This window comes from Balaenoptera physalus (assembly GCF_965194825.1).
Source record: "Balaenoptera physalus genome assembly, chromosome: 20".
NCBI classification, from domain to species: domain Eukaryota; kingdom Metazoa; phylum Chordata; class Mammalia; order Artiodactyla; family Balaenopteridae; genus Balaenoptera; species Balaenoptera physalus.
Window position 1 is genome coordinate 23,172,710 of NC_138901.1, and position 14,348 is coordinate 23,187,057.

At 51.9% G+C, this 14,348-nt stretch overlaps 2 protein-coding genes across 2 annotated transcripts; both read right to left on the minus strand.

The window, feature by feature from the left end:
* Positions 1-26: 26 nt before the first annotated feature.
* On the minus strand, positions 27-4,954 carry LOC309651224 (uncharacterized protein; the record flags this gene model as incomplete). The annotated part of the gene is given in 9 exon segments (XM_082443667.1): positions 27-238; positions 623-1,205; positions 1,208-1,584; positions 1,944-2,024; positions 2,027-2,086; positions 3,812-3,958; positions 4,111-4,183; positions 4,392-4,443; positions 4,893-4,954. Coding segments are annotated over 9 exon segments (1,569 nt in total). The 3' UTR covers positions 27-104.
* SPATA32 (spermatogenesis associated 32) lies at positions 3,956-9,042 on the minus strand. The gene is made up of 4 exons (XM_082442417.1): positions 8,921-9,042; positions 8,042-8,096; positions 6,729-7,720; positions 3,956-6,106 (listed from the first exon to the last, which is right to left on the minus strand). The coding sequence occupies exons 2-4, from the start codon at positions 8,045-8,047 to the stop codon at positions 6,022-6,024; spliced, it is 1,083 nt and encodes a 360-aa protein (XP_082298543.1). The 5' UTR covers positions 8,048-8,096; positions 8,921-9,042; the 3' UTR covers positions 3,956-6,021.
* Between the last annotated feature and the right edge of the window lie 5,306 nt (positions 9,043-14,348).

A 14,348-nucleotide genomic window follows, 5' to 3' on the forward strand; every position in this document is an offset into this window, starting at 1 on the left:
GACCTTATTTTTATACAAGATTAATAAAGACGTTTGCAAAAGATCCGCGTCCCGCTCCGTGCCCGCCCCCACCAAGCGCAACCTGTTTTCGCTCAGCAAACGCTTTACTTGTACAAGTTCTTCATAGCAGGTCTCTGCAAACAGGCTGGAAAGGAGAAGGGCTGCTTCTGCACTAGAGTTGGTGGGGAGGGAGCCAGCTTCGAAGGGCGCGTATACCCTAGCGTCTGGCCCACGAACCCTGCGGAAGCGCGGAGGGGGCGTGGAGACGATCAAGCCTGCTGCTCGGGTTAGAGACGCAGGATTAGCTCCACCTCAGTCCACCTTTCTGCCGGCCCCGCCCCATTTCCGTCAGTCCCCCCTCCTACCTGGGTCCCCGGCCTCGTTTTCTTACGCCCCGCCGTATCCTTAGTCGCGCCCTTGAGTGATTTATTGCATCTCCGCCAGTCAGGTCCCAATTTCTTGGAGTTCTTCTTCCACTCTTCGCCTGCCCCTCCCCTCCCCGTCTGTCTGCCCCGCCCCCGGTCCGTCTGCCCCGCCCCTATGCTCTCGGTCCCTCACATGGCCCGCCCCTTATCTGCATGACCCGGCCCCACCCGCTGGCCCTGCCTCTTTAGACTTTCACCTTGGCTGAGCCGCCCACCGTTGGGCCGGCGCTTGGGTTGGCTGGGCTGGTAGGACTTGGGAAGTCGGACGTCTGGGCGCGGGGTTCGGTTCCGCGTGTGGAATTCTGACTGCGTCCGCCCGTTCAGGTTAGGTATCTGGGAGTAGGCGCTGCGCGCACCTGGAGCGAGGAAGCCGGTAGGAGGAAAAGAAACGGCCAGTTCTGAGAGCGGGTCCTGAGAGAGAGTCCCCAGTCCCGCAGGTCCCCGCCCAGCCCGGGGCGCACCCGCTTTGTGCAGTCCGTGCAGCGAGCACGCCAACTCGGCACTGGAAAGGCCGCTAAGGTGCGCGGCCTGGCAGAAGATCGCGAGGCCCGCCTGAGAGCGCGAGGTGCGGCCGTGGCCGCCGGACCCGCCCTTCCAGTTCGAGTTCGGCCGCAGAGACCGCTGCTTCTTGTAGTAGTAGCTTGAAGGAGGAAAGTGGGTAGCCGCCTCAGACACCGCCTCCCCCAGTCCTCTCCATCTCACCGGTGGGGAAACCAAAGCAGGACAGAAAGCCACTTTGGTCTGGGGGGCAAGTTGGGGCCCAGGAAACTGACCCAGAATTCAGGGCTCCCGTCTCTGGGGCAGGGACATCTGGGGACTCCTGCAGGGGCAGAGTCTGCTCCCCCCATCTTGGGCCCTGAAGCTGGGTCCAGTTGTGCCCACCTCATCACCTCCTGTACCGACTTGAAGGGCACAAAGCCCAGACTCATCAACTTGAACAGCATCTCTAAGAACAGGGTTTGCAAGCCCTGGGGACCACAGACCCGGCTGTTCCTCACCTTGCCTAGGGGCAGAGAACATGGGGGCAGGTAAGGAAGAGCCTCCCCCTGGCCAGATCCACTCCTGCCCCACCAGCCTTGCCCCTCACCCAAGCACTGAGCGAGTCGGTGGCTGTCAGTGAGGACACCCAGGAAGTCTTTGAAGCTTACGGTTCCATCACCTGGGAAGAGAGAAAGGAGTGGGGGCTGTAGGTGCCTACCCCCTGCCAAAGCCCTACTCTGCATATGTGTTAGGGGCTTGCCAGCAGTTCGAGGCATAGAGCATCCAGTCCTGCCTCTGGCCAAGCGTTGTCCCAGGTTGAGTGGGGGAGAAATAGCCCTTGCCCTTGGGAGCCCCAAGTCAGGATGATTATCACAGCAGGAATGTTTAGGGGCTCCGGGATAGGTGTGTTGTTCAGGGCAGGCTTCCTGGAAGAGGGGACTTTAGAATAGGACCAGGCCCAGGATTTTGTGGGCAAGGGAGGCGTTCTTCAGGGCTAGAGGTGGGAGAGGAGAGGAGGGCAGGGACAGGGTCACCCACCATCCAAGTCTGCCTGCCGCAGAACCTCACACATCTCCTGCGGGCTCAGCTGGACACCCACATGGCACTGGGCAGCTTTCTGCTGCGCATGTCCATGGTGCCTGTCGGGCTGGAGCTGAACAGTTTGAAGACATCCTGGAACGCTGAGGGTGGGGAGGGGAGCAGGTGTGCAAGGTGAACCACAGGCACAGGAACCCTGAGATTCACCCACTCTAGCTCAGATGGGACTGAGGACTTGGGTTCACCAACCCCCCGTGCATTATAACTTAATGGAGAACAGTGGCTGCTGTGTTTTGGCACTTGTTAAGTGTCCGTTCAATTCTCATGTCCAAAAACTGAACTCAGGGCCCAGGTTCAATCCCTGGTCAGGGAACTAGATCCTGCGTGCAGCAACTAAAGATCCCGCATGCTGCAGTGAAGATTCCCGCACGTGGCAACGAAGATCCCGCGTGCCGCGACTAAGACCCGGTGCAGCCAAATAAATAAATAAATATTTTAAAAACGACAACATGCTTGCTTCGGCAGCACATACACTAAAATTGGAATGATACAGAGAAGATTAGCATGGCCCCTGTGCAAGGATGACACGCAAATTCATGAAGCGTTCCATATATTTTTTTTAAAATTTTTTTTAAAAATTTATTTATGGCTGTGTTGGATCTTCGTTTCTGTGCGAGGGCTTTCTCTAGTTGCGGCAAGCGGGGGCCACTCTTCATCGCGGCGCGCGGGCCTCTCACCGTCGCGGCCTCACTTGTTGTGGAGCACAGGCTCCAGACGCGCAGGCTCAGCAACTGCGGCTCACGGGCCCAGCCGCTCCGCGGCATGTGGGATCGTCCCAGACCAGGGCACGAACCCCTGTCCCCTGCATTGGCAGGCAGATTCCCAACCACTGCGCCACCAGGGAAGCCCCGTTCCATATTTTTAATGTGTACATATAGCTGATTAACTTTGTTGTACAGCAGAAAGGAACACAACATTGTAAAGCAATTATACTCCAATAAAGATGTTAAAAAAATAGATAAAATATATGTAACATAAAAAAATTGTAATGACCATTCTCAGCTCACAGGCAGTACAAAAAGAGGCCAAATGCTGGACCTGGTCCAAGACTTGTAGCTTGCTACCCCTATGTTACTGTATATCTGTTGCAATTCTAAGGATCTATAAATATTAAATCATTCTAGCGATCCTATGGAAAAAAACCCCAAACAACAACAACAACAACAAAAACAAACAAAATAACTCACGTCCAAGGCCACACCACCAGTAGGGGCAATGCTGGGCTTTGGACTCGGGCAGTCTGGCTCTGGAGCTACGATGCCCAGAGGCTCCAGGAGCCCTGCTGGCACCTGGCTTGTAGTAGGCACTGAAAATTATTGATGATGAATAGAATGATTCTGCTTCGAGGGGCCCCTACCAGTATCAGGGCATGATCTTTGCAGGGACACTGGGGCCCCCAAATGTGGAAATGATTCCTTCCATCCCTACTCCCACAGCTCCAAACCCCAGCGGGGCAGGGACCTCAGATTCTTTTTTTCCATCCTTTCTCCCAGTTTCCCTTCTTCCTTTCATCCTGTTCATCCATCCACCATCCGTCCATCCACCATCCAAATACCTTGCTATCCACCAATCCCATCCCTCCTTCCCTCCTTCACTCACACACACACACACACACACACACACACACACACACACAGAGCAACAAGCCTTGGGATTGCAGAGATGAGCAAATTAGGCTGGCATGGAGAGGTTACAACACAATCACTGGCTTCTCACTGTGTCCCCAGCCTCTGGGCAGGCAACTCCATTGTATTCTGCTCGGAGCACCCCCTAGTTTTCCTCCCTGCTCCCAGCCCTGAGGCCCTCACCTGCCAGTTCCCCGGGTGTCAGGGGTAGCAGGTTCTTGTCTGCAAAGCCGCCTCGCGAGAAGGAAGCTGGAAAGGCTTTTGTACCTGCTGCAGAGAGATGCCAGGGCCAGGCAGGCCTTTCCCCAAACCCAGCACCCCAGGCCTGGCCTCAGTCCCTGCCCTCACTTCTCAGACCCAGCGCTTGGGCCTGTCTGTACTATACGGGTGGCTGCAAGGCCCTTGAACTCCCTCGCGCCCTGGGAGGGCTGCTCAGCCCGTGGCTGTGGCCGCTGCTGCTTCTGTCTGGGTCAGCAGGGTACGCGCTGCTGCGGCCTCCTCCCCTGCTCCTCTCCTGGGTCTCGTGCGAGCAGTCTTTGAGGCTTCTGTGGAGGCCTTGGAGGCAGGAAGAAGACAGGACCGAGGGGCCCAGCCCACTTGAGTACTCAGACTCCAGGGGACCTGAGACCAGACCTGTGGGTGCACAGCTTCCCCTCCCAGGACCTGCCCCGCCCCCGCCAGCCTGCACCCACAGTCCTCTCCCTGGGGGATTCCTGGGGCAGTAGTTTGGAGGAGTGGCGGACCTTCCCCCTGCCCTCGTCACCTGGATGTTCTCTTTGCCGATGGTGATATCTTGGTCTTCCATCCTCTGCTGCCTGAAAGGCAGTCACAGGCTCGGAGGCTGGTCCAATGTCCCAGGTCCGCAGTCCCCAGGCTGGCTTTGGGGTGGATCTTAACAACTTTTGGCAGGGGTGCCCTTCTCCCTCACCACTGGCCTGCTCCTCTCTGCTGGGGTACCTGCAGTTTTTGTCTTTTGCATTTCTGCCTCCCTTAAGGCATGTACATTTGTGACTCCACTTGGAAGCTAACAGGATGGCTGAGACCCAGGGGAGAAGCAGGTCCCAGAGGCCCCAAGTCAAGGCGTGGGAGGGTGGGATCTAGCCAAGTTGGGGCTGTGGCCCACCTTACCCCAGGACCCCCGGGAGGGAAGAAGCCCTTCCTCCAAATGATGCAAACCCACAAACCACATTAACAAAATACTCTGGGAAGAGGCATCCCAACAGCCAGATGACCATTCTGGCCCAGCTCCTCCCCAGACACTCACCTCTGGGTCTCTTCTTCATCCTTCTTTCCAGCCTCCTGCCCCCTTCTCTGGCCCTGGCCCATTCTTAACTGCTCACCCCTTCCTAATCCCATTCTCCCAGGCCCTGGGCACCTGCCTCCTCAGCCCCATCTCAAGGCAGGGCAGGATTCTGAGGATCTGCAAGGTGGAGCTTTCACTGCACGGGGAGCCTTGGCCCAGAGTAGGTCTCAAGGCTTACCAGGTCCCAAGCCTCGGTGCTGCCTCCCCTTCTCTTCCTCCCCAACTTCTCTCTTCCTGCCCATGTCCATCCCTGCACTCCAAGTTCTCTTCCCTCCTTTGCTGCCATCTCCTCTTCCAGAAGCTTCTCCACATTGCCTGTCCTCCCCCGCCGTGGGGAGGCTTGTGCGTTTGTGTGCATGTGTCTGGGTCACAGGTACTGTGTTTGTGTGTGCCTGTGTGCACGGCATGTGTGGAACATACTTCCTCGGTCTGCATGTGGTTATGTCATGTGACTATCTGTATGTGTAACATGCTGGTCAGCTGCTGGGGTGTGTGTGTGTGTGTGTGTGTGTGTGTGTGTGTGTGTGTGTGTGTGTCTGGGTTGCATGCAGAAGTGCATCATTACACATGGGCTCTCCCCTACGCTGGAGGTACCTCGGACTCAAGGCGGTGGCCCCTGGAGGACCAATCCTTTAGCTTCATTCTTGCCCTCCTTCAAGCCCTGGACACCACCCCTTTCCCATGCCAGGCCTTCCCCATGGAGAGAAGCAGGAAGAACTCCTTCCAGAAGACTTCTCACCTGCCCAGCCCCACTCCCAGCAGGCTCTCGCCTCAGGCGATCCCAACATGCCCCCTTTTACATCTAAGAAACAGAAGCCCCAGAAAGGGCACCACTGAGGCCTGCCCTAGTCATGAGTCTGCTGCTGGCTGGGAGGTCCGGCTAGGTGCAGGGGAAGTGGGACCAGCCATGGGGAGTGAGCAGGCACAAAACAGGGCTGGCAGAGCCCTCAGGGGGCAGGGGCTGCTGGGGTAGCTACAGTGGGGGTGGCATCCCTAAAAAAATCGAGACCAGGATGCCGCAGCCAGAGGAGTTCACTGGTCCAGGAGCATTTGCACAAAAAGTCTGAGCCGGGGGCCAGCAATGGAGGCTTTACTGGTGTTGTCTAGTCTTCTCTGGGGAAGTGGGGGACGACAGCTTAAAATGGATTTTCAGCAATAATGGACTCCCTCCCGAACTGCAATGCAAAAGAGAGAGTGTCACTTGGGCTTTGGTGGGAAGGTCAAAAGAGAGGGGTGAGCCCAGAGGCCTCTCCGAGGAAGGCCCTGGGGCTAAGAGGGCCTCTTCCTGCCATGCTGATGGGCGGCTGGTGTTCTGTTGTGTTCATTCAACACCAGGAAGCACGGGGTGCTGGGGAGCCCCGTTTCCTCATTCCTGGCTTGATGGAGGTGTCCTGGGCCCAGGGCTGGGGCCATCGGGTTCTCAGTAGGGAAGACACTAGCCTGAGCATTTCCAGTGAGGGTGAGGCTGTCTATACTCTGGGTGAGAAGCCTCCTGACGCTAGGATGACATTCTAGTTCCCTCTTTGAACCCAGGTCCTTGCCCCTGCCCTGGAGCGCTTACCCTCCATGGTTCCCAGGCCTCCAGCCCTGGCCTTGGCACTGTGCCTCAGCCCACCGTAATCTTGTTTCCAGCAGCCGTTATGAGGTCACTGAGGTTGAGACATCACAGCCCACCCATCCCCCAGCCAGTCCCTCATTCCACTGTCCCCACCCCCACCTGGCTGTGTGAGGAATGGGGCCACCTGCACATCATAACACAGCCCCCTCCTGGGGGAGCTTTGGGCCAGCCTCACTTACTCTTTCCCAGCTCCTTGCGGCTGAGGGGACATGTTTGGGGGCTGGAGAAACTTCACTTCCCCTTCAATGGTGGCCCTCTTGAACCCTGGCTTGCTGAAGTCAAGGTAAGGGTGAGGGAAGTGCTTGTCTTCCTGCTTTGAAGCATCCTGCGGCTCCCTGGCTTCTAGTGGTTCCTCTGGTGGCTTCTCTAGCACATCCTTAGTGAGGTTTTCCTGCTCTGGCTCTTCCACGGTGGGCTGGGCAGTGTGATCCACAGTGGGCTCTGTGGAAGGCGTCATGGCCATCTGGAGGGGGGCTTTGATCACATGCCCCAAATTGGGCAAGTCCATCCTGCTGGAGGAGGCCATGGCCAGGGAAGATGTGACGTTGATCAACTCTGCCAGGCTGATGGTTTGTGGGGAGGGGGACGGCTGGGGGCTTGGAGGCTGCTGGGAGACTTTGTCTGAAAGAGCTGGCTGGGCACTGGGGGCCTGGCTCTGCTTCTTGGAGCACACAGTGTCCTTGGGGGCCGACGGCTGGTCTGGGTGGCAGGCGGTCTCTTTTGTGCTCTCCTTGATGGGCTGCATGCTGATAGCCTGTTGCAGGCTGTGTTCTGAGGCCTGGATGAACTTGTCTGCCCAGAAGAGGTGTTTGGAGGTCTGCACACAGAGGGAGCGGTGGTCGGTGGACACCGGGTCCTCCTCTGTGGTACTCAGGTAGCTGGAGTTTGACCTCATACTCCATCGGCTGATGTCCTGCTGCGTTAGCCCTTCCATGTAGGGATGGAGTGACTCTGTCTTATGCCCCTGTGGCTCAGGGTCTTCACTGAAGGGTTCCAAGTTAACAACCTTCAGCTTGGGCTCTGTGTCCAGCTTGGCCTCGGGCTTGAGCATGAGAAGCGGGCGCATCTCTGGCTGCGGGAAAGGCTTGGGCTTCCGTTCCAGCTCCAGTTCTGGGTCTAGGCGCAGGACTTCTTTGTCTGGGGGCTCCAGCTCTAGCAATTCTTTCTCCAGCTGAAAGGTTTCAACAGAAAGCTGAGGAGGCGCCTGCCCCCCAAAGTCCTCCCCGTCACCCATTCCCTGCCCTGCCCCCCTCGTGCTTCTTCTCACTTCCTTTCCCACACTTGCCTCTTCCAAGTGACCTGCCTAGGGCAGGGAGGCGGTGTGGGCAGCTGGTGAGGGCGGGTGTGCGCGCTCGTGCCGACACTGGCCTGGTGCTAGGGTCCCAGAATTGTCCAGGGTAGGGGCTGGTCGGGCTTTAGAGAAGACGGGCCCCAAAGAGCCCTGCCCCTGGCCTCCCACCTCCCCATAAGATGTGATGCTGCCCATTATTACCTCCATGTCATCTTCCTCTTGTATTGGTTGGAACTGGTTTTGGTTTATGCCACCCCTAAGACAGAAGGAGACAGAGTGGGTGACAGGGCTCCATGGGGTGGCTTCAGGGGACGGTGTCTGGAGCCCTTAAGGCCCCCTGCCTTGTACACGAGCTGGCAAGATGCCCTAAGCTCACTCCCCTGTCTGTGCCCACTCCCACCAAGAATTCCAGACTCATTCTCAAACTTCAGTGAGTTCAGGAAGCGCCTAGAGAGCTGGCCAAGTTGCCCCCCGCCACCCACAAAGAGGGATACAGTTGGTTGGAGGTGAGGCCCAGGAATCTTCATTTTAATCCAGAATTCCAGTGAGTCAGCGCCCTTGAAAGCGGCTCCCCACAGAGGGAAAAGCCCAGAGCAACGCCCTCTCCGGGACCTGCCCGCTCTCAGCTTGGCAGATCTGAAATGCAGGGGTGTATATGGAGGGTGCCCTTGGTTCTTGTTGGTATTTTGCTGTCATCTTGGCCATTGCCCTCAGCGCTCAGCCACTGTGACCCCTCTCCGTCTTTAGGCAACTGCCCACCCTTCCCTTGGACAGCTCTGTCCTCAGAGAAATGCAGCTCTAAGGGGTCAGGTCCCATCCATGTCTTGGGTGTGCCCCACCACCCCTCAGTCCTCCTCCAACGTCAGGGGCTGGGGGCAGAAGCAGAGGAGAATAGTACGCCCTGCCCCTGCTGCCTTTTGGCCTGGATACTGCCCTTGGGGAGATTTTGGAAACGGGCAAGATAGAGGGAGATCCTGGGTGGGTACACATGAAAACTTCACAGCCATGGCAGCCAGTGAGGGTTGGTGATCTTGGAGGGCTGGGGAGAGGTCCTACGATGATGGGGGGACTAGTTCTCACTGTGTATCGACAATGTCCACCGACTCCTTGTCACAGCAGGGAAATCCATTGGCACCTGGCAGGGAGAAGGAGGTGAGGGCGGGGACAGTCCCTGAGGGGTTCTGGAGCCCGGGCTGGTGGCTCTGCTCCAGCTACCCCCTCCCTCCCTGTCCCTCACCTAAGCCCATGTGCCATCCCCTCGCCCATCCTGCCCCTCGTCTCCTCCCCCTCCCTTGCCAGGGTCACCAGCCCTATCCTCCACGTCTGCTCCCTCCACCTTCCGTGATCCATCACTGTCCTCCATTAGGGCGAATAGTAACAGTGGTCACTTCCGTTCATTGAGGGCTTCTAGCCCAGGTATTGTGTGGTGCACTTTATATGCTTTAGCTCATTGATTCAACACACAAAATGAGAAGAGGTTCATTTGCCCAAAGTCCCTCAGCTGATCATTCAGGAAGTCAGGACCTGAATGCAGATTTCACTCAAGAAACTCTTTACTCCCCTGTCCCACATGCCGTCCTACCCTGGAGCCTACAACTGTGTGGGGTTCCCCATCACACCCCAGATGAACTTCATCTTTCTCCATTCCTGCCCCCTCTGCCCCCTTTCTCCACTCTCTCTGGCCAGGCTTCAGATTTGCCACTCACTCTAACCCTGGCCTCTCCTGCCCTGAAATCTGTCCTCTCTTCCCCTGGCTTCTCACACCATCACACCCTTGGGTCATCTATCTCCAACTCTGGGCCAGAGTTCTCACCCCAGGTGCTTGGTTTGAGGTGATGCTGACACCCATCTGGTTATTTATGAGCTCCAATCATCCTCTGCAGGAGAGACTGACTCCCTTGGGGAGGGAGCCCCAGTCCCCTTCCTGGAAGCTTGTATCTTTTATTGCAGAAGCTTCTTTTTCATCTTTTGGGGATAGGGGCCACCAGGCTGTCCCGTTCTCTGCTCCCCAGCGTACTGGATAGAAGTTGATGGTGGGGCCATCATGGCAATGGGCAAGCTGGGTCCCTACGAACTTGGAGTGTGGCAGGAAGTGACAGCCTTGGCTCTGGCTGAGAAGAATTGCTCCCAGGATTAGACCAGAAGGATTAGAGTGTGCTGTGGCCTCTCCCTAGAGATGTAGAGGCTGGAGAGTGTCCTTGCATGGCTGGTGCTGTTCCTGGGATTTGGCTTCCTCCATGTTCAGCCTGGGCCTGGGATCCAGAGTGGGCTAAGAGTACACCAGGGACAGGCTCACAGTGGTGGGCTCAGTGGTCTCTTCAGAACCCATCACCTCCTTGACCACCATGCTTCCTTCGACCATCCCTTGGCTTTCTCCCCACATCTCTCTTCCTCTGCAATTCTACCTGCCCCAAGTGCTGCTATTCCTCAGGCTTCTGACCTCAGAGCCTTCTTTTGCTTGCTTTACAAAGTTTCCCTGGGAAATTTAATCAACACCTGCAGCCTTAACCCTTCCATAAACAGCAACTGAATATGGATAGAAGGGGAGAAATTATTATGGTGTAAACCTCATTGCAGCACTGGGGGATGGAAGCAAAAGTCTGAGGTTGATTCAACTTGGGGCCTCTGTACCCAACTTGGGGCCTCTGTACCCAACTTGGGGATGTTCTATTAGGGATTCAAGTGACATTCTGTAGTGCATGAAATCATTTCAATTTCCAATTGTGGGTTGCTATTATATAGAAATGTATTGATCTTGTATCCTGTAACCATCCTAAAATCTTATTAGTTCTAGTAACTTTTTTTAGATTCCATAGGGTTTTCTTTTTTTTTTTAATTTTTATTTATTTTATTTATTTATTTTTGGCTGTGTTGTGTCCTCATTGCTGCGCCTGGCATTTCTCTAGTTGTGGTGAGCGGGGGCTACTCTTCATTGCGGTGTGCGGGCTTCTCTTGTTGCGGAGCACGGGCTCTAGGCGTGGGGCTTCAGTAGTTGTGACATGCGGGCTTAGTAGCTGTGGCTCGTGGGCTCTAGAGCACAGGCTCAGTAGTTGTGGCGCACGGGCTTAGTTGCTCTGTGGCATGTGGGATCTTCCTGGACCAGGGCTCAAACCCGTGTCCCCTGCATTGGCGGGCGGATTCTTAACCACTGTACCACCAGGGAAGCCCTCCATAGGGTTTTCTATGTAAACAATAATGTTCGTGACTCAACACAGTCTTACTTCTTCGTTCCCACCTTGGATGTCTCTAATTTTCTTTTCTTGCCTTATTGCACTGAGAATAATCTCCAGTAAGATGTTGAAGAGAATTGAGAGTGGACATCCTTGCTTTGCTCCTGAGCTTAGGGGGAAAACGTTCAGTATTTCACCATGAGGTATAATGTTATAATTTTTCTCATAGATGCCCTTTGTCAGGTTGAGGAAGTTCCCTTCTATTCCTAGTTTACTTAATTTTTAAATAGGAAGGGATGTTGGATTTTATCTGATGATTTTTCTGAATTTATTGAGATTATCATATGGTTTTTCTTTTATATTCTGTTAATATATTATGTAAGTTATATATAGCATATATTATGTTAACATATGTTACATATTATTCTGTTAATAATTCTTTTATAATTTGTTTATGGTGAAATAAATTGATTTTTTAAAAAAATTTATTTTTTTATTTATTTATGGCTGCGTTGGGTCTTCATTGCCGCACGCGGGCTTTCTCTAGTTGTGGTGAGTGGGGGCTACTCTTCGTTGTGGTGCGTGGGCTTCTCATTGCAGTGGCTTCTCTTGTTGAGGAGCACAGGCTCTAGGCTTGTGGGCTTCAGTAGTTGTGGCACATGGGCTCAGTAGTTGTGGCGCATGGGCTTAGTTGTTCCATGGCATGTGGGGTCTTCCCGGACCAGGGCTTGGACCCATGTCCCCTGCATTGGCAGGCAGATTCTTAACCACTGCGCCACCAGGGAAGCCCTAAATTGATTTTTTTAGATGTTAACTCAATCTTGCATTCCTGGGATAAATCTCATTTGATCATGATGTACTATCTTTTTATACATCGTTGAATTTGATTTGCTAACTTTCAAAAAGGATTTTCACATACATGTTCACGAGGTATATTGGTGTGTAATTTTCTTTTCTTATTATGTCTTTGTTAGGTTTTGATATGCTGGCCTCATAGAATGAGTTGAGAAGTAACCCCTCTTCAATTTTCTGAAACAATTTGTGTAAAATTGATACTATTTCTTCTTATGTTTGGTAGAAATCACAAATGAAGCTTGTGGACCTGGGCCTGGACTTTCCTTGTGTGAAGATTTTTAATTACAAATTCAACTTTCAAAAATAGATACAGGGCTATTTAGCCTATCTATTTCTTCTTTTTTATTGTGGTAAAATATATATAACATAAATTGCCCTTTTAAAACTATTTTTAAGTATACAGTTCAGTGGCATTAAGTACATTCACATTGTTGTGCAACCAACACTATCCATCCCCAGAATATCTATTTTTCTTGAGTCAGCTTTTGGAGTGTGTAATTTTTTTTAAAGGAATTTATCCATTTCACCTAAGTTGTCAAATTTATTGGCACAATTTGTTCCTAATATTCTCTTGTTATCTTTTTCATATCTACAGAATCTGTAGTGATGTCACCTCTTTCATTCCTCATGCTAGTAATTTTTGTCTTTCTTTTTTTCTTGTTCATTTTGGCTGGAGATTTATCAATTTTGTTGGTCTTCTTGAACCAGCCAGAGATATGTCTGATTCCTGTCTGGTCACCCTAAAGTGACATCTGCCAGGCAATACGCTCCTGAAGTCATAGGTTCCCAAACAGCTTTTTATGATTTCACTATTACATATGAACAACCAAGCATCACCAGGCATTTGAGAAAACTGCTAACATAGGAGTGACAGACCAAGAGAAAAAAGCACTCCAGAGTACCAGAGGTAATTTGAGAAACTTGAGGAAACTTAAAAACTCTAATCATCTTCAGAGATTCAGAAATGAAGATATTCAACAATATATTGCATCCAGAAAACAAGAACAGGATACTATTTTAAAAGAATTAAGAAAGAGCTTTTTGGCAAATAGAATTGGAAAATAAAATACAGAGAATATTCCTAGAAAGTAGAACCAAAATATCAAGACAATGTGAGAGAAAAGGATCAAAAGGAAATCTAGGGCTTCCCTGGTGGCACAGTGGTTAGGAATCTGCCTGCCAATGCAGGGGACATGGGCTTGAGCCCTGGTCCGGGAAGATCCCACATGCCGCAGAGCAACTAAGCCTGTGTGCCACAACTACTGAGCCTGCGCTCTAGAGCCCGCGAGCCACAACTACTGAAGCCCACGTGCCTAGAGCCTGTTCTCCGCAACAAGAGAAGCCACTGCAATGAGAAGCCTGCACACCGCAACGAAGAGCAGCCCCCCACTCATCGCACCTAGAGAAAGCCCACGCGCAGCAATGAAGACCCAATGCAGCCAAAAATAAATAAATAAAATAAAGTTAAAAGGAAATCTAATTCTGGGTTATAGAAAGGGGATTCAGAAAGAATGGAGAAGATGGAGAAGAAAAGAGAAATCAATATTTCCCTGAGCTGAAGGATGTCATTGGCTTAAAAGGGTTCACTGAATGCCCAACACTACAGATGTCAAAAGATCTTTGCTGTAAAAGTTCATTGCACCAAGAACAAAGGATTCCTAATTGTTTCTAAGTGGAAAAACAAGTCACCTACAAGGGGAGGAGAATCATATTGGCAGCAGAGTTAGCAACAAAGGTTGTCTTTAAAATTTCTGAGGAAAATGGTTTTTAACCTAGAATTTTATATCCAGCCCAACTATCATTTCAGTCATGGAAAACTCAGAAAATTTACCTCCTCTTTTTTTTTTTTTTTTTTGGGAAGTTGTTTGAGGCTGTGCTAAAGCAAAATAAAGGTGTAAAACAAGAGAGTCAGAAATGAAATAGTGTGTCCATCTCCGGAAAGAAGCTAAGTCCCAGATGTTAACTGTATAGAGGCCTACAACCAGTACACATTGGTGCAGGAGAATAGAGGATCCTGGGCAGTAGGTCTCTGAAATAAAGAAGACCTGACAAGGTAGTTGGCTAGATGTAGAGGTTGAAGGAAACAAAGACTATAATAAAAGCAAAGAGTACAAGGAAAAGGCCACTAAAAACTCCAGGAAAAACAAAAAGCTGCATGAGAAAGAAAAGGTAGTTGTGTTACCTTTTCTGGTCCTGCAGTGAACAGTTGTTATGTAGTCACAATAAGGTAAATCCTGTTTATTAACTTTCAACTTTTAGAATCAATATATAAACAAAATCTGGAAAACATAATTATGGTTATGGGACAATATGAATGTTACCAACCTTGATATTAAAAAAAAAATACAGGTTAGAGGCTTTGGGAGGTGTAAGGCAGGGAGGAAAGCTGAAGGGAAAGGTAGGGTCACTAAAAACTTCATCTTACTATGTGTGGTGTCAAAAGATATTCTCTAAAGTTGATTAAAAAAATAAAGATATAAGTA

Bases quoted from the DNA above. Each gene is read 5' to 3' on its own strand.
- SPATA32 (XM_082442417.1), bottom strand. The intron at 6,107-6,728 runs GTAAGTGAGGCT...TTTGCATTGCAG, and splicing joins CCGCAAGGAGCTGGGAAAGA to TTCGGGAGGGAGTCCATTAT.